Source organism: Artemia sp. Qi Xiang Cuo, chromosome 6, assembly GCF_049724085.1.
Source record: "Artemia sp. Qi Xiang Cuo chromosome 6, ASM4972408v1, whole genome shotgun sequence".
NCBI lineage: Eukaryota > Metazoa > Arthropoda > Branchiopoda > Anostraca > Artemiidae > Artemia > Artemia sp. Qi Xiang Cuo.
The window spans coordinates 52,113,889-52,131,543 of NC_142799.1; the positions used below are offsets into that span (position 1 = coordinate 52,113,889).

Genomic DNA, 17,655 nt, shown 5'->3' on the forward strand with positions numbered 1-17,655 from the left:
CAATTAGTATCAGTGCCTGCTGTCTCGTTCTATCCTAAACTCTGAACCTGAAACAAACTATTTCCAAACAGTGTATTTTAGGCAATGTTATTTTAGGGATTATTGTTTTTACGATTAACTTAATCCTCTGCTGTATCGCTCTATCCCATAATCTAAATCTGAAACAAATTATTTCCAAGAACTGTATTTTCAGATAATGTATTTTAGGGGATAATTTTCTTACAGTTTTCTTACGATCTTCTGCTGTCTCATTCTACCTTTGCCTTCTGTCTGAAAACATTATTTTTCAAGAACTGTAGTTTTAGACAATTTGCATTTTAACGAATGTTTTTTTACAGTTAATTTAATAAAATGTTTCTCAAAACAAGGGTTTCAAAGAATATTAAATATCTATGTTAAAAGCTAAAAGGAGCAGAAATGCAGTCATATAATTAGTCAAACTTAAAGTGAACATAAATTACTATGAATGAATAAACGAAATCTGAAACGAACACAAACTAAAATGAATAACGATGTCAAACTTAAATATAACAGATGATACTGTTGATTCTTTGCTATTATTTTGATAAGTGTCAAAATTTTCTTTATTGTTGCTGTTTTGACAAATAAAAACCACACCGTTCAAAATACTTATTGTTTTCAGTAAATTACGAGTAATTGGAGCCTTTTAAAGGGTTTGAGAGGACGGAGGGGGTAGCACTACTCTTATTTGTGGTAGTTCTTGTTTGTAAACATTGTTAGTATTGTGATTTTCTTTCGTTGTTGGATTGTTGTCAATGTTTTGAACACTGTTCGCAATATAAATCGCTTTCGGTGAAGCACAAGTGCCACATTAATCTTTACAGGGTTTGAAGGGGCAGTAGCCTCACTCCTTATTCATGTTTATTTTAAGTTTGACTTGTTTGTTCATTGTAATTTCTATTCGATCTGTCGAAAAAAAAATAGCACCAGTGCCAACTAGCGTTTGGCGTTTTTTGGCATTTCTTCATTGCAATAATAATGCAAAATTAGTGTAGTTTGCGCAATCGGCAACATCAGCGTAGTAATAAATGTCTGATGTCAGTTTCTAAAAAAAATACAATTGCGAAGCATGAAAAAATGCCAAAAAAACGCCAAACGATAGATGACGTTGATGATTTTTTTTCTTTTTTAGACACTATTGCCAGTTTCGACTCTTAAAAGTTGCCCGTACTCTTTGATCAATTCATCCATGGTGGTACGTGGTATTTTACGTTTGATTTAATTATTCATTTTAATTTATGGTCGTTTCAGGTTTGTTTCAAATATTCATTCATATCCATTCTTGACGTTTGAGTCATTATATGACTATATTTGGCTCGTTTTAGGTTTCAACATGGCACTTATTTTTTGTTCCATAACGTTTTTTAGATTAACCTCTGTTTGTTTTCGACTTGACATATTTTTATCGCGGGTTGATAGTAGAAATATTTTGAAGTTTTTTATATAGCATCTCCGCCCCCTTCTCCGAATTTATGTTTGACCAACATGCTTGCCCGTGGCGATAGGCAAATAGTGAAACGAAGATACTCACCGGATTCAAATTCAGAGACATCGTCACAACTTGGCCGAACAAGTGGCTCAATTTCCAGTTGAAAATCATCTTGAAAAAATATGAATCCAACAATTGAAAATAGGTAGACTAGAACAAAGCCAAGGGCGGCAGTGAGAATAATCGATCGTCCGTTTTTTGTTACAGATTGAATGACGTTCTTTAATGTTTCTTTCCGATAAATCACATCCAAAAGCTAAAAAAGAATAGAAAATAATTAACGCAAAGCATTGAAATACAAAACAAGACCGAGAAAAGGAGTGTGTGAGAGAGAGAGAGGTAGGGTGAGTGAGGGTGAGAGAGAGTGAGAGAGAGAGAGAGAGAGAGAGAGAGAGAGAGAGAGAGAGAGAGAGAGAGAGAGAGAGAGAGAGAGAGAGAGATTCACAAATCTACATTCCTAATTAGTAAATAAAACCATATGAAAAAAACTTCATGTCTACATAATATTAAATTATTACATCTTACTGTTCTAAGAAAAAATAACAAGAAGTTGCTAAAGCAAAATTTTTAGAAGTGAAAGCAGCTTTTACTTAATCGACAAGCTTCGTTTTTAGCGCACAATTTTCGGTATATTACTGGGTCTTTTTGCCAAGAAACAGCTGAGGTTAGAAACAAGGGAAAGGAAATGACCATAAAAGCTAATGTGACGCTTATTACGTTTTCTTTCTGTTGTAAACATGGATTCTTTTTGTGATAATAAGTTCAAACACCGTAGAAGAACATCCTAGTCTGGAAAAAACTTGATGGGCATGGAAAACCATGACTATTGAATATTTTTTCAAGCCCCCCCCCCCAAAAAAAAAGACTCGCTAGATATGTTTCTGGAAGTAAAATATTTTTCTATCAAAAATATACCCATTTCTGTTACAACTGTCCATTTTTTAATTTCAAATATTTCATAGCTTTAGAATAAATACTAATTCGCTTTTCCATCTCTTGTTTTACATGTAGGAAGAATGTTTCATGGATGTGTTTGCATTTACCATAAATTCCAAAGCACAAATGTGAATTCTAATTAGTCCGACTCAGCACAAAAATTAATGTCTAACTAACCAGGTTAGGTAGCTAAAGGGCTAAAACTACCGTTTATATTGGGATATGACAAAAAGTCATTATAACAGTCTTCCAACGTCATCGACTAGAGTATTCTAATTTACAAAATTTATGAACACTGTTTGAGCCGATAATTGCTTCTATGTTTCAAACACTGTTTTTTTTCGAAAAAAATTCATAAAAGCCAAACATTAAACTTAAAAACTTTAAAAAGCGCAAAAAAAGTTTTAAACAGAAAACATTTGTTCGGCTTTAATTGTACCTTCGTGCACCAAATTTAACCACCCCCCCTCCCCCTAGAAAAAAAACAACAAACAAAACACCATACTTAGAAACAAAATTTGACCAAATATTACTTGCAATTCATTAAGGTTGAAAAGTATTAGCCAAAAACGATTTTTTTTACAACTTGGCAGAGCCTTTTTTTTATATAATAAATACCACAGATCATTCAAATTAATAAGATTTGCGGACTTACATTTACCAACTTGACATTGAAAAACAAAACAAAAAAACGATGTCATCTAAATCTCATGCCGCTGTGCATTAATATGCACAGCGTAAAGCAAACTGCTTGTCAGTCACAAAACAAAGAAGTAAACTGCGACGCATTCAGAATTGAAAGTAGATTTTTCAGCGCCCAGAGCAATGTCAGCCCCCCCCTCACAACAATATAAGTCGACCTATCTTTCCTTATATATATCTAGATGGCACCCAACAGATGCTGCAGCTGGGGACAAGCATGTTCAATTTCTACCCCACCCTCTTAGCTACGATGTATCTAAGACTCTATTACCCAAATGAACTAGCATTGGCAAGAGCCTAGGAGCCACTAAGCTCGAGGGGCCTACTTGTAGTTGTTTTTAAATGTAATAATTTTTGAGAAGTATATTCAGATATATTTAATTTTGTAATACTGAATAATCCACTAAGGCTAAACTAAATATCTTCTTTTAAGTAAAGTGATTCAGGAGTCTTGAAATCCGGTAGAAGACAAAGATCCTTTTGTCAAGCCCTTAGTTGAGAGCCATTTAGAGAAGTAGGGTCTCAAACCTACATTTCAGAAAATGGACTCCACTTGAAATCTTTGTTGGTTTTAGTTTGATATTTATACAGAGAACACCCTTTCCAAGGTTTCGAAATTTCATTGTCTAGAGTCCTCACAAAATCTTAATCAGCCCTTTCATTGCTGCATGCTGAATATAATATATGCGTACGTCAATTTTTTCATTCTTTTTATTTATTCTATTAGAAGCTATTTTTGTTTCAACAGCCACAGGTCATTAGGGCTTCTCTTAAAGCTCAAGGCTGATTTAGCTAGTTTGTGGCAGGCTGTTTTGTAAGAGCTTCAAATTTATTGCATAATTCAGTTAAAAAAGCTCGTTTTACTGTCTTGTCGTATCATGTCATTTTATTAGGTCAAAACTGGACTGGGAACTGTCCTTTAGTTGTATGTCTTCTACAGTTTTACACAAACTTTCGCTAGCATAAGTCTATGATCTGATCTGTCAGCATCTCCGTAGGCCCGAACATCTTGAAGACTCAATGGCCATTTTCTTCTTTTGGGGCAATGACCAATCTGATTTTTGGTCAGTCCAATCTGGTGACGTTCACAATTACTAGTGTCGATCTCTCTGAAGAAATCAATTGCAAGGTCATTAATAAGGGCAAAGTCAATCATAAGCTCCCCATTTCCGTTTCTTAAACCAAACCATGTTGGCCAGGAAATTGCGGGCTGAAGGATTGGTCGTTCCCTACTTCGGCGTTAGTCACCAAGGATGCACAAAACATCGTTACTTAGTACAGCTTTGGTGGCTTGAAGTGGTCTGTAGAACTCGTCTTTTTCCTCATCAGTGGTTTCATTTGTATAGGGGTGGCAAACAATGCATGGACTGTTCAACATCGGTTCCCAAGAGCCTTTCACTTAACATTCTTTGGAATGCGGGTGTCTATTTCAGGAACGATTTGCGGCTCGCCTTTGGCATCATCACGGCAACTCTGGCTACTCACCTATTTGATGGTCCGCTGCATGAAGATGATATGGTCGGCATCTTGCCTCTCAATTCCTGATCCAGTAAACTCGACTTCCCGCAGTGCTAATAAGTCTAGCTGGTAATCTCCCATCACTTTCTCTACTTGTTCAGTTCTAAAACAGTTGAGACATCATTCGCAAGTCCCAGAAACCAAACTTTAGTTTATTATTTGTCTTCATAAATCGTGTCCTTGGGTGTACTGGTCTTATTACCGTTAAGGAGATCGATCCGAGGGTCAACCGTGATGTTTCAAATGCGATTAAATACTGATCACTTCTATCACAGTTCCGTCCCAGCCCCTCCAAATGGGGTTGGATATAGCTGTAAGGTACACAAATTTGCTGGTTTGGCGGGTTTGAATTATTTTTTGAGCCAATTTCTTATAAACAATATAGCCAAACCAAAGCGCAGCAAAACCGGTAGCTTTAAAAAAAGCAATTTTAAAAGTTGTTAACTTTAAAAAAAGAAAAAAACTGGATGCGTAGAAAATACCCATTTCTAGTGAAAAGATTATTTTTCTGCGGCGAAGTCACGGAATTAGAAAAAAAATAGTAATAAAAAACTAATGTGAAGTTCCATAGCCTTGCCTGTCAGACAACAATTTTAGGTTAAAATGCCTCAACACTAATGCTATGCCACGGATAGACTAACTTAAAGAAAATTAGTATTAGGAGATTTGAGTTTTATTTTATTTTTTTTTTTGCTACCCTTCCAACAAACCCCAACTATCTCATAAAAAATAAAAAATTAATTTTGGTAATTCCTAAATCGTTTTAAAAAATGCATGCAAAAAAAAAAAAAACACACTCGCGGACAAAAATTAGTTCGGAGAGGCAAGCGTTTAAGATTAGAGTTTCTTGCGAATTTCTGAAATAAAAAAAAAATATATTTCTGCACTCTACATACATTAGCTGCCCAGGCAAATGTGCTAATTTTTTTAGGTCTCTATTCTATACTTTAAATTAATCTATATTCTAAATTAAAAGTTCCTAATTAAGGTATGAAAATAAATTACAATATTTACCAAAAATGCATAGCAGAAGGGATGAATGATGAGACCGACCAAGCTGACCGCTAGATACAGGCAGTGATACACAAGCTCGTAGTTCTTTATAGCTTCAATGAAAGTTTTTGGAAACATCCCGTAGTTGCCCATAATGCTCACTATATGGACAACCTTGATAACCACCTAGATTAAATACACTTATATGACGAAGCAAAGAAATATATATGTTAAATACAAATAAAAAACATATCAAACTAAACACACACATATATATATGTATATATATATATATATATATATATATATATATATATATATATATATATATATATATATATATATATATATATATATATATATATATATATATATATATATATATATATATATATATATATATATTATAATTAATATATATATATAAAATTTTATATATATATATAAAATTTTATGTCTGGCTGTTCTGTAAGCATTACTACACTGTTCATCCCATCGCAAAGAAACTTTAAGAAGTTGGTGAGTACATTCTTCCGAGGGTTTTAGGCATTTATAAAATACCCCTATCCCAACACCCTCTTAATACTTTTCGCGCTGACTGAAATTACAGACCCCTCAACACAGATACTTGAGAGTCTTTCAATCACAATATTTACATTTTCTGGATATTCAATTAACTGGTTAATTAATTATGAATTCTGTCGCCTAATATACCTCTGAATTATGAAATTTCTTTTTCAATAAACTCGCTAAATTTGTTACCGTATTCAACAGTTCCGTTAATTCCGTACTCAACCCAAATTTGTCAAATGCTTTAATTTTAAATTCAGCATCGTTATCTTACATATGGGTAAAATAATTGTAAGGGAGGGAAAATTTTCAGCGGGGGGACGGGGAGTTTTTCAAACACTTTAAATTTAAAAACGCAATCGTTATCAAAATGGAGGTGTGGGGGTGAAATTCTCTCTTTCCTTTCTTTTGTGATCCCAGCAACGCGCGACGGGTAATAAGAATTAAAAAAGAAGAAAAATGAGAAGAAGGTTCCTACAGCTGACCCTTCTCCCTTGCCCAAAATTTGTATGTTTAATTTCACAGGAGAAAGGAGAGGGCTATTAATAATTAGGATAGCAACGGTTTAGAACCACAGCGTAACAGCATTTTTTGTATTATACACAAGGTTTCGGTCCTAGGACAATAAAAATTATGCCTAAATTAAAGAAAATTCCCTAACGCTAGGTAAAAGCCAAATTTGTTTATGTAAAGTGTGTCATAATTGTAAAGTATGGGTGATCATCCGTTCGAGCTTCCTCGGCTGCAGTGGAATACGAAGCTAGACTTACAGCTGTTCTAGACATCCAATGACTGATTCCTAAGGATTAGCAGCAAAAAATATCATTTGATTTCGACGATTCTTTTATATTTATCATTTTTACAATCTTTTTACAAATTTAAATCATTTTCATGATTTTTCATATTCATCTTATATTTGTTATTCCTTTCATAATTGTTCCTTTCAGTTTATCTTTTATATTTACTACTGTCAAACGCTAAAGCCGACGCGAATAAAATTTTCTATGAAAAATGAGATCGTGGGAATTTATTTTTGTGAGATAAATATTTTTTTTCGTCTTCATGATTATATTAAATAGCGACGAAGACCACACTGCCTTTCCATAATAAACAAATAAGTAGAACAACAGGGAAATTTTTATACAAAACAGTGGAGACAGTGCGTTCCACTGTCTTGTATAAAAATTTCCCTGTTGTTCTACTTATTTGTTTATCATGATTATATTCCCGCTGAAATATGTAATTTTGTGCCAAGCCTAAGCTGCAACCATCACCAAAAAGATGCTTGTAACCACCAGCTGTTACATTTAGGGATCGAACATCAAACTAAGTACAACTATTACGAAGTCCACATACATTTTGGTTAAACGCTTCTAATACCAAGGTCATCTTCGGTGATGAGGAGTGCGCATCCTTTGCTAGTGGGTGTATTTATTATTGGCTTCTGACGCACTTGAGAATACAAAAAAGTCGGTTCCATGTCCGCTAGGGAATGTCTCGGCTGGATTTGACCCCGGTGGGGAAGTTTGAGGGGACTTGCGAGGTTAAAGAATTATGAACATCCAGTACACTTTTTTATTCGTTTTCGATACACTTAAGGGTATTAAAAATCATTGTAACCTGGAATTAAATATTTACACGACGATTATAACTAATAATAAAACAATATCACGTAGTTCCTGAATAGAGAGGTAGTTCCTGAAATGCAATTATTATATTCATTTAAAGAATATGATTCTGAAAAGCGACAAACAGCTTTACAGTGCTATCTAGGTTCAATAGGGTTATATTACAAGTTTTAATCCATCCATGGTTTCGAAATTTCAACTCTCCACTGTTACTAAAATGTCTGTTCGTGCTTTATGTTGAGTTTATAATATTTACGGAAAGCAATCGATAGCGAAGAAATAAAACCAAAACAAGGGGTTAGATACTAGATCAAATATTGTCTGCATTTTATTTGTCTCCAATACATTTAAGGCTATGTTACATGTATACATTTATGGTTGAGCTGGTGACAAAGTCAAAATTTTGTTTCGGGTACATTTAAAGGTATATTACATATATATATATATACATATAAATATATATATACATATATATATATATATATATATATATATATATATATATATATATATATATATATATATATATATATATATATATATTTAATTGACTACTTACATACCAATAGTCAATTAAAGGGATAAATATAACAGAAGAGGATAGCCTAATTGGTTCTTTCTAAAAAGATGTTTTTGTAGGTAAATAAATTAACTAATAATTTGATGCTTTTAATCTTGAATAATGTTAATAATACCCATGTTAATCCATAGCTTAGATATATAGCAGCGTTTGTCTTTTTCTATAGCAATCAGAGAAGTTATAGCTTCTAAAGCTCCAAGACGATATGTTTTTTTCGCTCATTTTCTGCAGATTTTTCAAACACATTAGTTATTTTCAAACTTCGTGCCCGCTAGGGGTAAATCTACCAAACTGCAAATGGAGATCTTTTGCGTTAAAAATGGAGCTCCAGGGTTTTCCCCTGGAGCTCCAAATTCCAAAATTCCATTCTTAATGTCTGTGGTAATTTAAGTTTCAATTAGCAGCAAAGTCAATATAATATTTTTCAATCTGCTCCAGAATTGAAATCCCAAGGTCGGCGGTTTGGAACGAGGGGTCAATGGTGTGACTCTGTAAGCTCAGCCACAGTCGAAGCAGTTCTAAATGGGTACCTGGAGAAATCTAGGGGAAAAACACGGGAAGCATCGGATACTTGCCCTCAACCACTGATTGCAGTCCTAGCCGAAGGCATTGAATCCGAAGATCGGTACCTGCACAACGCAAACCATTGGTCAGCACGCAAAAAGTTTTTTTTTCAAGTTTTTCCTCGAATCCTTGATCAAAGTGTTGCTCCTGCAAAACATTTGTTGGCGAAGTCAACGCTGTACACTTTAAGTTGTCTATGTAACGCAAATCTAGTATATACTTAAGGATAATGTACTGATGATAAATACTATTTTTTGACCTACCCAGCCCCCAAACCTGGAATCTAATAAATTTTGCTACTTTACTCCAATCAAATTTGTAAACTTACTTTGAAAATTTTTTGTCTTCACGGGGAGGAGGGGAGGCAGACACAAACCCCTGCGATGCTCTTGATACTATTTCAAGTAATTTTGATTTGAAACTTACCTTCAATGCACCAAAAAAGATAAGCGCGGGATGAGGTCCAAACAAAATCACAATTAGCAGTACAAACGTGCAAAAAGCTATGTCCTTCGCCTTTTGTTTATCTTTGTAGATGAATGACGTCACCAAAGAAATCATGAAAATGCTGAAAATGAGAGTAAAATATCTTTGCAGCGTGTAGTAAGTACCTAAAAAATAACAGAAAAAAAAATATTAGATTTAAAACTAGAAACTAATTATTAAGACAAAAGAAGATTTCACGACAAAATGTCCACTGTGTCCATGTTTCTGTAAATACCGCAAACCTTGAGGCTAATTTTTTGTTTCCTTTTATTCCTAATTTGGTTATGTAAACCTTTCGTTATTTATATTATCCTACAGGGTTTCACATCACAATTTTTCTCGGACTTTACATTTGTTTAATTTATAGCCAAAAACATTGGAGGGCGTACAATCATGAACTTTCTGTTACTTCTAGATTTACTTTGACTTTTATTTAGAATTTTTGTTAAATTTACTGTCTTTTAGAATTTCGATTAGTGACCTAGATCAGAGAGTATAGAAAAAGATACGACAGATAAATCAAGCCCTTTAACATGGGTTTAGTAGGAACTGGAAAATAAAAGCGGCATTGAGATTGCACGGGTATTCAGCAGAAAAAAAAAAACTTAATTCAAAGCCTGAATTTCGTTGAATTCAGGCTCAATTCAGCCGGGAATTTTCGGAATTTAAGTGGACTATTTTGTTTTTAAAGAGAAAGAGAGTGAGTGAGTGAGTGAGCTTGTGAGCGAGAGAGAAGAAAAAGAAAGAAAGGGAGAGAGAGAGAGAGAGAGAGAGAAACACAGAGTGAGAGAGCGACAGAAAGAGGGAACTTGTTGGGGGGAGAAGTGCCGATAAAATTGTATATCTAAAAAATGGGAACAAAAGGATGTTAGTGATAAATACACTGAGACAATTAATGTTCAACCATTGTTGCCTTCTTGTCAAAGACAATCGTCAAAACGACAGTTTGTGGAATAGGCAGTAATGGTTTATTAAAAGTATTCAGGTAACAATGCGTTTTGCTTTTTGGCCCCTATTACTGCGACCTATTTAATAAATTATGTTTTGGCCGGTGTTTTTGGGAAGAAAGTAACAATACAATAACGCTAAATCAAACTTTCCAATGGGAACTGCCAAATTTCCCACAACGTACCAGCGACCGCACCTACAAACATGGTTTTTACTTTAAAATAAATATAGTTGCACCTACAGTCAACTACAATTCGAAATTACATCTCCTTGTAAAGTGTGTACACTAAGACTTTCGTGTAAAAAGATTCAAACACAAAGTTGGTGTCACTGGTGAAATGTCAGTCGCCACCCCCTGAAAAACTAAAAAAATAAGCTTTTGTTCTTCGCTAAGAAATGCTCTAAGAACTTAGTGTTCTGACTGTGCATAGCAGACCAATAAGAGTGCTGGTGAATAGGTATTATGTCGGTAGGAGAATTACCTTCTTCTGAAAAACATCGGCCAAAATAATAACATATGGAATTAGCTCTCCCACCTACTCTCTAGTTCCAGTAAATGATTATTTTAAAATCTATTATTCGACCTTCACGTTTTGTATACTGAGTACAGTAGAATAAAAGTCCCAAAGGAAAATACATAGTCAATGAACATGAACAATAAAGCACAAAAATTACTACGAAAAACCGGGGAAAACATCATTTCAGGAAAACAAGACGATACAAGACCTGTCTATAAGTTCGTAAAAGAAAAGGAGACATTTTTAAAGAATACTAAAAAACCTTAAGAAATCACTCCTATTTCCAAACGACACTAGAATGTAAATAATTTTTTTTCTCCGATATCCGAAAAACTAAATCATTTAACATGAATAAGGAAAGCACGGGGTAGCTATGATAAAACTCGTCATTGAATAGTTATAAAATATGCTAAAACAGCTCTTTTTTTTAGTCTTAATATCTTATTTTTTTGGTTTTATTATTTTTAATAAGACGATAATTTTCTTATAAGACTTCATATTGGTCTTATAATCACACTTTTAGTCTAGTCTCAATATTTTCCAATTTTCCAAATAGCCTACCAGGATTTTTTTTTTTATTTCTTTTATCTTTTCGTGCGCTGGCGAAAATAGCGTTTTCTTAAAATTTCTTGTTTATCAAAAAAAAATTATCCTCATTTTTTAACTATTCAAGGGCTTTTAAATTCTTTAATTATTTAAGAATATCGATTCCCGTTTCTGAGACTTAATTACAAGACAAGGCCTAGCTTTCGTAAAAAAAAAAAAAACGAAAAAAAAAACAATATTGATACTATAAACAGGATATTGAACCCTCGAAATTTGGGCGTTCAACCGGAAAAGACGAAAATAAATAGAAGCGTTTATAAAACAGAACCTAAACTATGCCAAATAAAATATATATATATATATATATATATATATATATATATATATATATATATATATATATATATATATATATATATATAATAATAATAAAAAAAAATACAAATATGTCTATTAAGCAATAATAGACATATTTGTAAAGATCTTGTTGATTCAACCATACATATGTAAAAGCTTAATCATAAATACTGCAAACCGAAATAAATTACAGGTAAATGACAAGTAAAGATTTGCTCCTTAATGTCATAAAACGTTTATCTCAGCCTTCCTTAGACCTTAGTTCCTCCTATGCCGGCAGGAGCATCACTTCCACCTTAATTCAAAATTTTCCACTGTATTTTTTTTTTTTAAATGTTATTATCATTCTATATTTAATTTTAATTATGTTCCTGTATTTTGAATATTTACGCCATTTATTTCTTTGTCAACGAAGATTAGCAATAGCCGTTTCAAAGATTCTAGAATTTTCAAGATGCGTTTTGTGTTATATATTCAGTTAGACCGTATAGCCACTATTGGAGGGTGGAGGGGCTATGTGACGCAGAAAAGTGAAAAAAAGAAGAGAAAAGACTTACGAGAAGCTTCGCCAGAAAAAGGATAAAAGAATATAATTATGACGTTCACCATCAGGGCGAGATAAAATAGGATTCTACCAGATTGACTCATTTGTGCGCTTGTCCAATATAATGTCGAAAAACCTGTAAGGATAAAAGTAATGAAGCGACAAAGTCATTAAATATAAAAAGTGTGAATATTTAGTTTTCAATTCTAAGCCTGTTTCCAAAAGCTTGAATTGCAGCCTTTCTTCTGTTCGTTTTGTTTCACAGATACGGTGGCAAGGAATTCGTGGAATTCGGACAAATATATCAACCCTACGTACACAGGTTCTTAAAGATGTTAAAGGAAAGCTTAGAGTCGGCAACGCGAAGATTGTTCCAAACCTCGGGCGATACTCTCGCAAGGCAATTGACAGACTATTTTTAATTTGTCTGATCATTTTGTTTTATTTTTACGGGGCTTTACCCACTTCTGAAAAAGCAGAGATCAGCGCGAGGTTCACATACTTTATTGTAGATATTGCAAATGTTTGCTTTACCTTCCGAGATCGTATCGTAACACTGCTATTGTTCACAAATATGGTGAGACTAGTATACTTTCATGTTCTGAGTTTTTAAGTAGTAAGCTAAAAAATGCGGCTGTTTCCTTAGGCACTCCCTTACACAATTTAATACATCTGGTCTACCAGTGAGTGCGATTTTTGTTCTGCTATTCTTGCTTTCGTTATATTACTCCATTTGTGTTGTTGTATAGTGGGTCAGAAATAAATTACTATTATTATTATCATTACAATAAATAACAACAAAAATGATTTCATTCATGAAATGATATGTATGGCCAATAATGGCCTAAACTCAGATAATTTTTTCCCCAAGTGAAATATGTGAGGCCGGAATACTGCCTGCAAGACTAAACAAAAAAAGAGAAACAATATTTTGAGAAAATAGCCTGTATATAAAAGAAAAAGAAAAGAAAAGACAACTGTTTAGAAAATCACGAGGATAATTCAATTTTATAACATTTCCGTAAACCTGAAATCAATGTTAATGAGAAGTAAAATGACATTCGTTTTAGATTTGGATCTAAAAATTTCTGATGGCCCATCCTCCCAAAACAACTCACAACATCATCATGCAGTCCCGAAGGCCAGAAAAGAAATGGACAATCCCACTCTCATCAGTCTTACAGATAGGAAGGGAAAGGAGCATTGTGGTTGTTTTTTTTTTTTTAATATTTTGTTTCAATTGTTTTCAAATTAATATTTTGAGCTCAAATATCACATTATCAGTATCACTAAGCCCCATATCACAATTCCTAAATTGTCCTCAAGTATCACCCTATCCCTATCACTAAGTCCCTTAAGGCTACTTCCAAATTGTCCTCGAATATCATCTGATCACTATCACTAAGTCCATTATGACTCCTCTTAAATTGTACTCATTATCACTGTCACTAAGTCCCTTATCCCTATTCCTAAATTGTTTTATAGTATCAAATTATCACTAAGCACCTTATATTATTCCTAAATTGTCCTCAAATAACTTTTCAGGATCAAGTCCAATATTCACACCTCTTTTTGCTTTAGAGCTATGCTTTAAGGCAGGTATGCAAGAGAGTTGGGATACAAGACCCAAATCCTACTCCAAGAAATATCGTGAGTAATTACATTCCCCATAAATTTCAATGGTTTTTCTAAAAGTAACCTTCGTTTTAAAATTACCAACCATTTTAAAATTAACTGACGATTACATATTTCCTGTCTTCTTATTTCCTAAAATCAACTTCTACCATTGTCCAAAATTTGGTTGCGTGATTTATCAGTACAAACTAATTTTAGCTATGCTACGAAATGGCCACACTTGTTTGCGGAACGCGGTCAAGTTCCAGATACGGTTATCTAGATCGCATTTTTTTTTTATTGTTATTAGAAATAACTTACTCCTTAGTTTTTTCTGCCATCTCATCTCCTCATATAAACCATCAACTCTTGCGAAAAAATCAGAGACCTTAGAGCCTTTGTCATCTCTATCACAACTCTGAAAGACTTTTTGCTTTGTTTCTTCGACTATATATTCACATATTTCAGGAATTGGGAAAACAATCTTTTCCAGTCGCTTATCCTGCCGTTCAATCTAGAAATATACAAAAAATATGCATGCTAATCAAAGTCTCTTTCATTAAAGTCACATATAATTGATTTAAAAAACAACGCCAGACACCGACAGTCGATACGATACCAAAATGTATTAGTATCTTATCGATACTTGATCAAGCCCAATTCAGCCGGCTACTAAATGGTTCATGTGAGTGCGTGTTTTATTTTCTAGTTATGTCTTTAAAGCTCGAAATTTCAGATTATGGCTTTAGAAGCTTGAAATTCCAGGTTATGGGTTTAGAACCTAGAAGTTTTAGGTTATGAACATAGGGGCTTGAAGTTTAGAAGCTTTAGTTTCACGTAGGCCCAGTTAAACGGGGCTCAGTTGCAAGAGGGTTCAGTTACATGAGGATTCAGTTACATGGGGGTTCAGTTACATTGGGTTTCAGTTGCACGGAGGTTCAGTAACACAAGAGTTCAGTTGCATGGGTGTTCAGCTGCACAGGGTTCAGCTGCACGAGGCTTCAGTTACACGGGGGTTCAGTTGCACGATGAGCCAGTTGCAATGGAACCGCTTTGAACAAACTGGAACGAGGAAAGAGCGTGTTCAGCTGTGTTGGCTTCAGGTGGCTTGGCGCTGCAGTGAGTTGTTACTAGTAGTAGTATGTAAAACTTGTGTATTTTGGTTTCTGATTGGTAAATAATTTTCATAGTTTTTGGTTTAAAAACCGAAAGGTGGATAAACTTGATAGGTTTTCTGGTCTACGATGACAAGTCTTTGAAAGGAATTTTTCTTGCAAGAAAAAAGATCATATTCTCTGAGTATTGTAAATATTTGGGCATTTTTCTTAAAATTCCCTATCTTTATTTTTGTAATAAAGATAGGACAAACATAATTCAAATTATTAAGAAGTTGTGAAATATTCAATATCTTCCAATGTATACTAAAGATATTGTTAAGAAAGGTATTGTATTACCAGAACGTGCAAAAAGAGAACACAGATTAGAAAATGTACTTCAACTCTATAGGATGTGCTAAACATATGGTTATACATACTTTAGGAGTATTCTTTGTGCATGCTCTCATACTCATAAGTTTTTTTTTGTTTTTTCTTTGTTATTTTTTAAGAACTGGAGAACATGATTTTAATAAAAGTCCGAGTAAGGAATCCAGGAACAGAATTGTAAATATAATCGGTACTTTTAGTGCAAGTTCCAGGCTATGGGTTTAGATTAGACCCCGGCGCCGCGCCGGCGGATCGACCGAACGCCGCTGACGAGAGGCCCGGTCGTAACGCCGCCGGCGCGCCGCCGCCGGTAGAGGCGGCGGCGTTCGGTCGACTTTAAATTAATTTTGCGGCAATTCTCTATTGCGTCAACCGCAAAGCCCGAGCTTTTCCTTCTCGTGCGGTTTAGTATTTCGATTTTCCTGATTAGACATCAAGCAGGGCTTACACTATCCCCGAAATTTCAGGTATTTCCCCAAAAATCTATGCGTCACCCCGAAAAAAATTTGGTTCCCCGAATCCCCGAAAATCACGCAATCACGGTGCCACCCCTAGCGATTTATCACCAGTGACTTTCCCTGCCAAATATTCTTTGCATACCATAATTCTTCACTATTCACTTGTTCATTAATTTTCGTCTCTTATTTTACTTTGCACAAAAACCAGACAGATGCAATATGCAATTGCAAATATTGCAATATACACAGTTCTTCATATGTTGACAAAACAAAGTATCGTCTTTATGAAATGAGTTTAAATCATTTCGAATGCAGTTTCCCAGTCGCTATCTCTTACATCATTCGTTGTCAAGAATTTTATTTTCAAGTTTAATAGAATAATAGAAGGCATTCATTACTATACAGCTTCAGCCTTCACCTGGATTTTGAAATTGACAGCTGACAGATTGTTTCGAAAGCTGAACTTTAAGTTTGAAGTTTTTTTTTCTGTTTTTATATAAGATTTTCTTAATGTTTAATACTCAATTGTTGAACGCCTGATGCAAAATACAATCTTCTTTCTAAAACATTTTACCCCCCCCCCCCTAAAAAAACACCTTCTATTGAGACAAAATTTAGCTATAGACTAAGCTATGTACAAGGTTGGGGAATTAAAGATTTAACCGGAAATTATCCCAAAAATATGATTCATAAATAAATTGTAAATTATTGCCTATAGGGGGGGATAGGGGGCTATCATTTTTAAATGATAATACCTCATTTTTTTTTTTATTGAAAGCAGGGATGCCAAAAAGATAATTATTTTTTTCATTTAAAGTGGAGACAGAAGAAAATGATATCAAATTCCCATTGAAATTTTTTTATACACCCAGGCCCCCCCCCCCCATTAGGACTTGTTCATTGTCTTGGGTATTTTGCGATTTCTTATAGGCTACTTGCCTAATTTAGCTTTTGTGTGTGCTCCCTTTTAATTATATTCTTTGGATCTTTGGAATCCCAAGGCGAATCAATGCCTAAGTTTTCCAATAATTTGAGGTATATCTGAGTAATTTAGACATTTTTGTTGTCGTCTTTGTACCCCTTTACTCATACCCTCAATTTTTTTTTCAAGGAACACTAAACTGTTTAACGTTATTTTGCGTGTTTGTTTGAACCATATAGCAACCTAGTTAATTATTAAGTAAATTATTCTTCTAATTAAAAGCTGAGACGGCATCCTATCAAAGAGGTATCCAGAGGGGGGGGGGGTAGGGAGGTATTAAATTTAAATGATAATATCTCAAGATTTTTTTATCGAAAGCAAGGATCCCAACAAGTTTTTTTTTAATTTAAAGCAGAGACGGCATCCTATCAAGGTGGTATCCAGGGGGGAGGGGTAGTGATCTATCATATTTAAATGACAATACCTCGTTTTTTTTTTGAAAGCAGGGGTGCCAATTAATTAAATTTTTTTTTATTTAAAGCAGAGACGGTATCCTATCAAGATGGTATCCAAAGGGGGGGGGGGGCATAGGGAGTTATTATATTTAAGTGATAGTACCTTGATTTCTTTTATTGAAAGCAGGGACGCCAAAAAGTTGACAAGTTGACAAAAATTAACAAGATTTTCGTGAGCTATACTTGATACAGTACTTGCATGGTTTTATCGTCCAAAGGGAAAGGGACATATACGTCCAACCCTTTTTTTTCTTATTGATGA

At 34.1% G+C, this 17,655-nt stretch overlaps 1 protein-coding gene across 1 annotated transcript in view; it reads right to left on the reverse strand.

Moving 5' to 3' along the window:
• Positions 1-17,655, reverse strand: part of Itpr (Inositol 1,4,5,-trisphosphate receptor) — a 244,336-nt gene that overhangs the window by 16,486 nt on the left and 210,195 nt on the right. The window contains exons 36-40 of the mRNA XM_089091077.1: positions 14,336-14,528; positions 12,414-12,536; positions 9,428-9,612; positions 5,681-5,845; positions 1,553-1,766 (exon numbers count right to left, since the gene is read on the reverse strand). Coding sequence (XP_088947203.1) covers positions 1,553-1,766; positions 5,681-5,845; positions 9,428-9,612; positions 12,414-12,536; positions 14,336-14,528 — 880 coding nt within the window. The remainder of the gene's footprint in view (positions 1-1,552; positions 1,767-5,680; positions 5,846-9,427; positions 9,613-12,413; positions 12,537-14,335; positions 14,529-17,655) is intronic.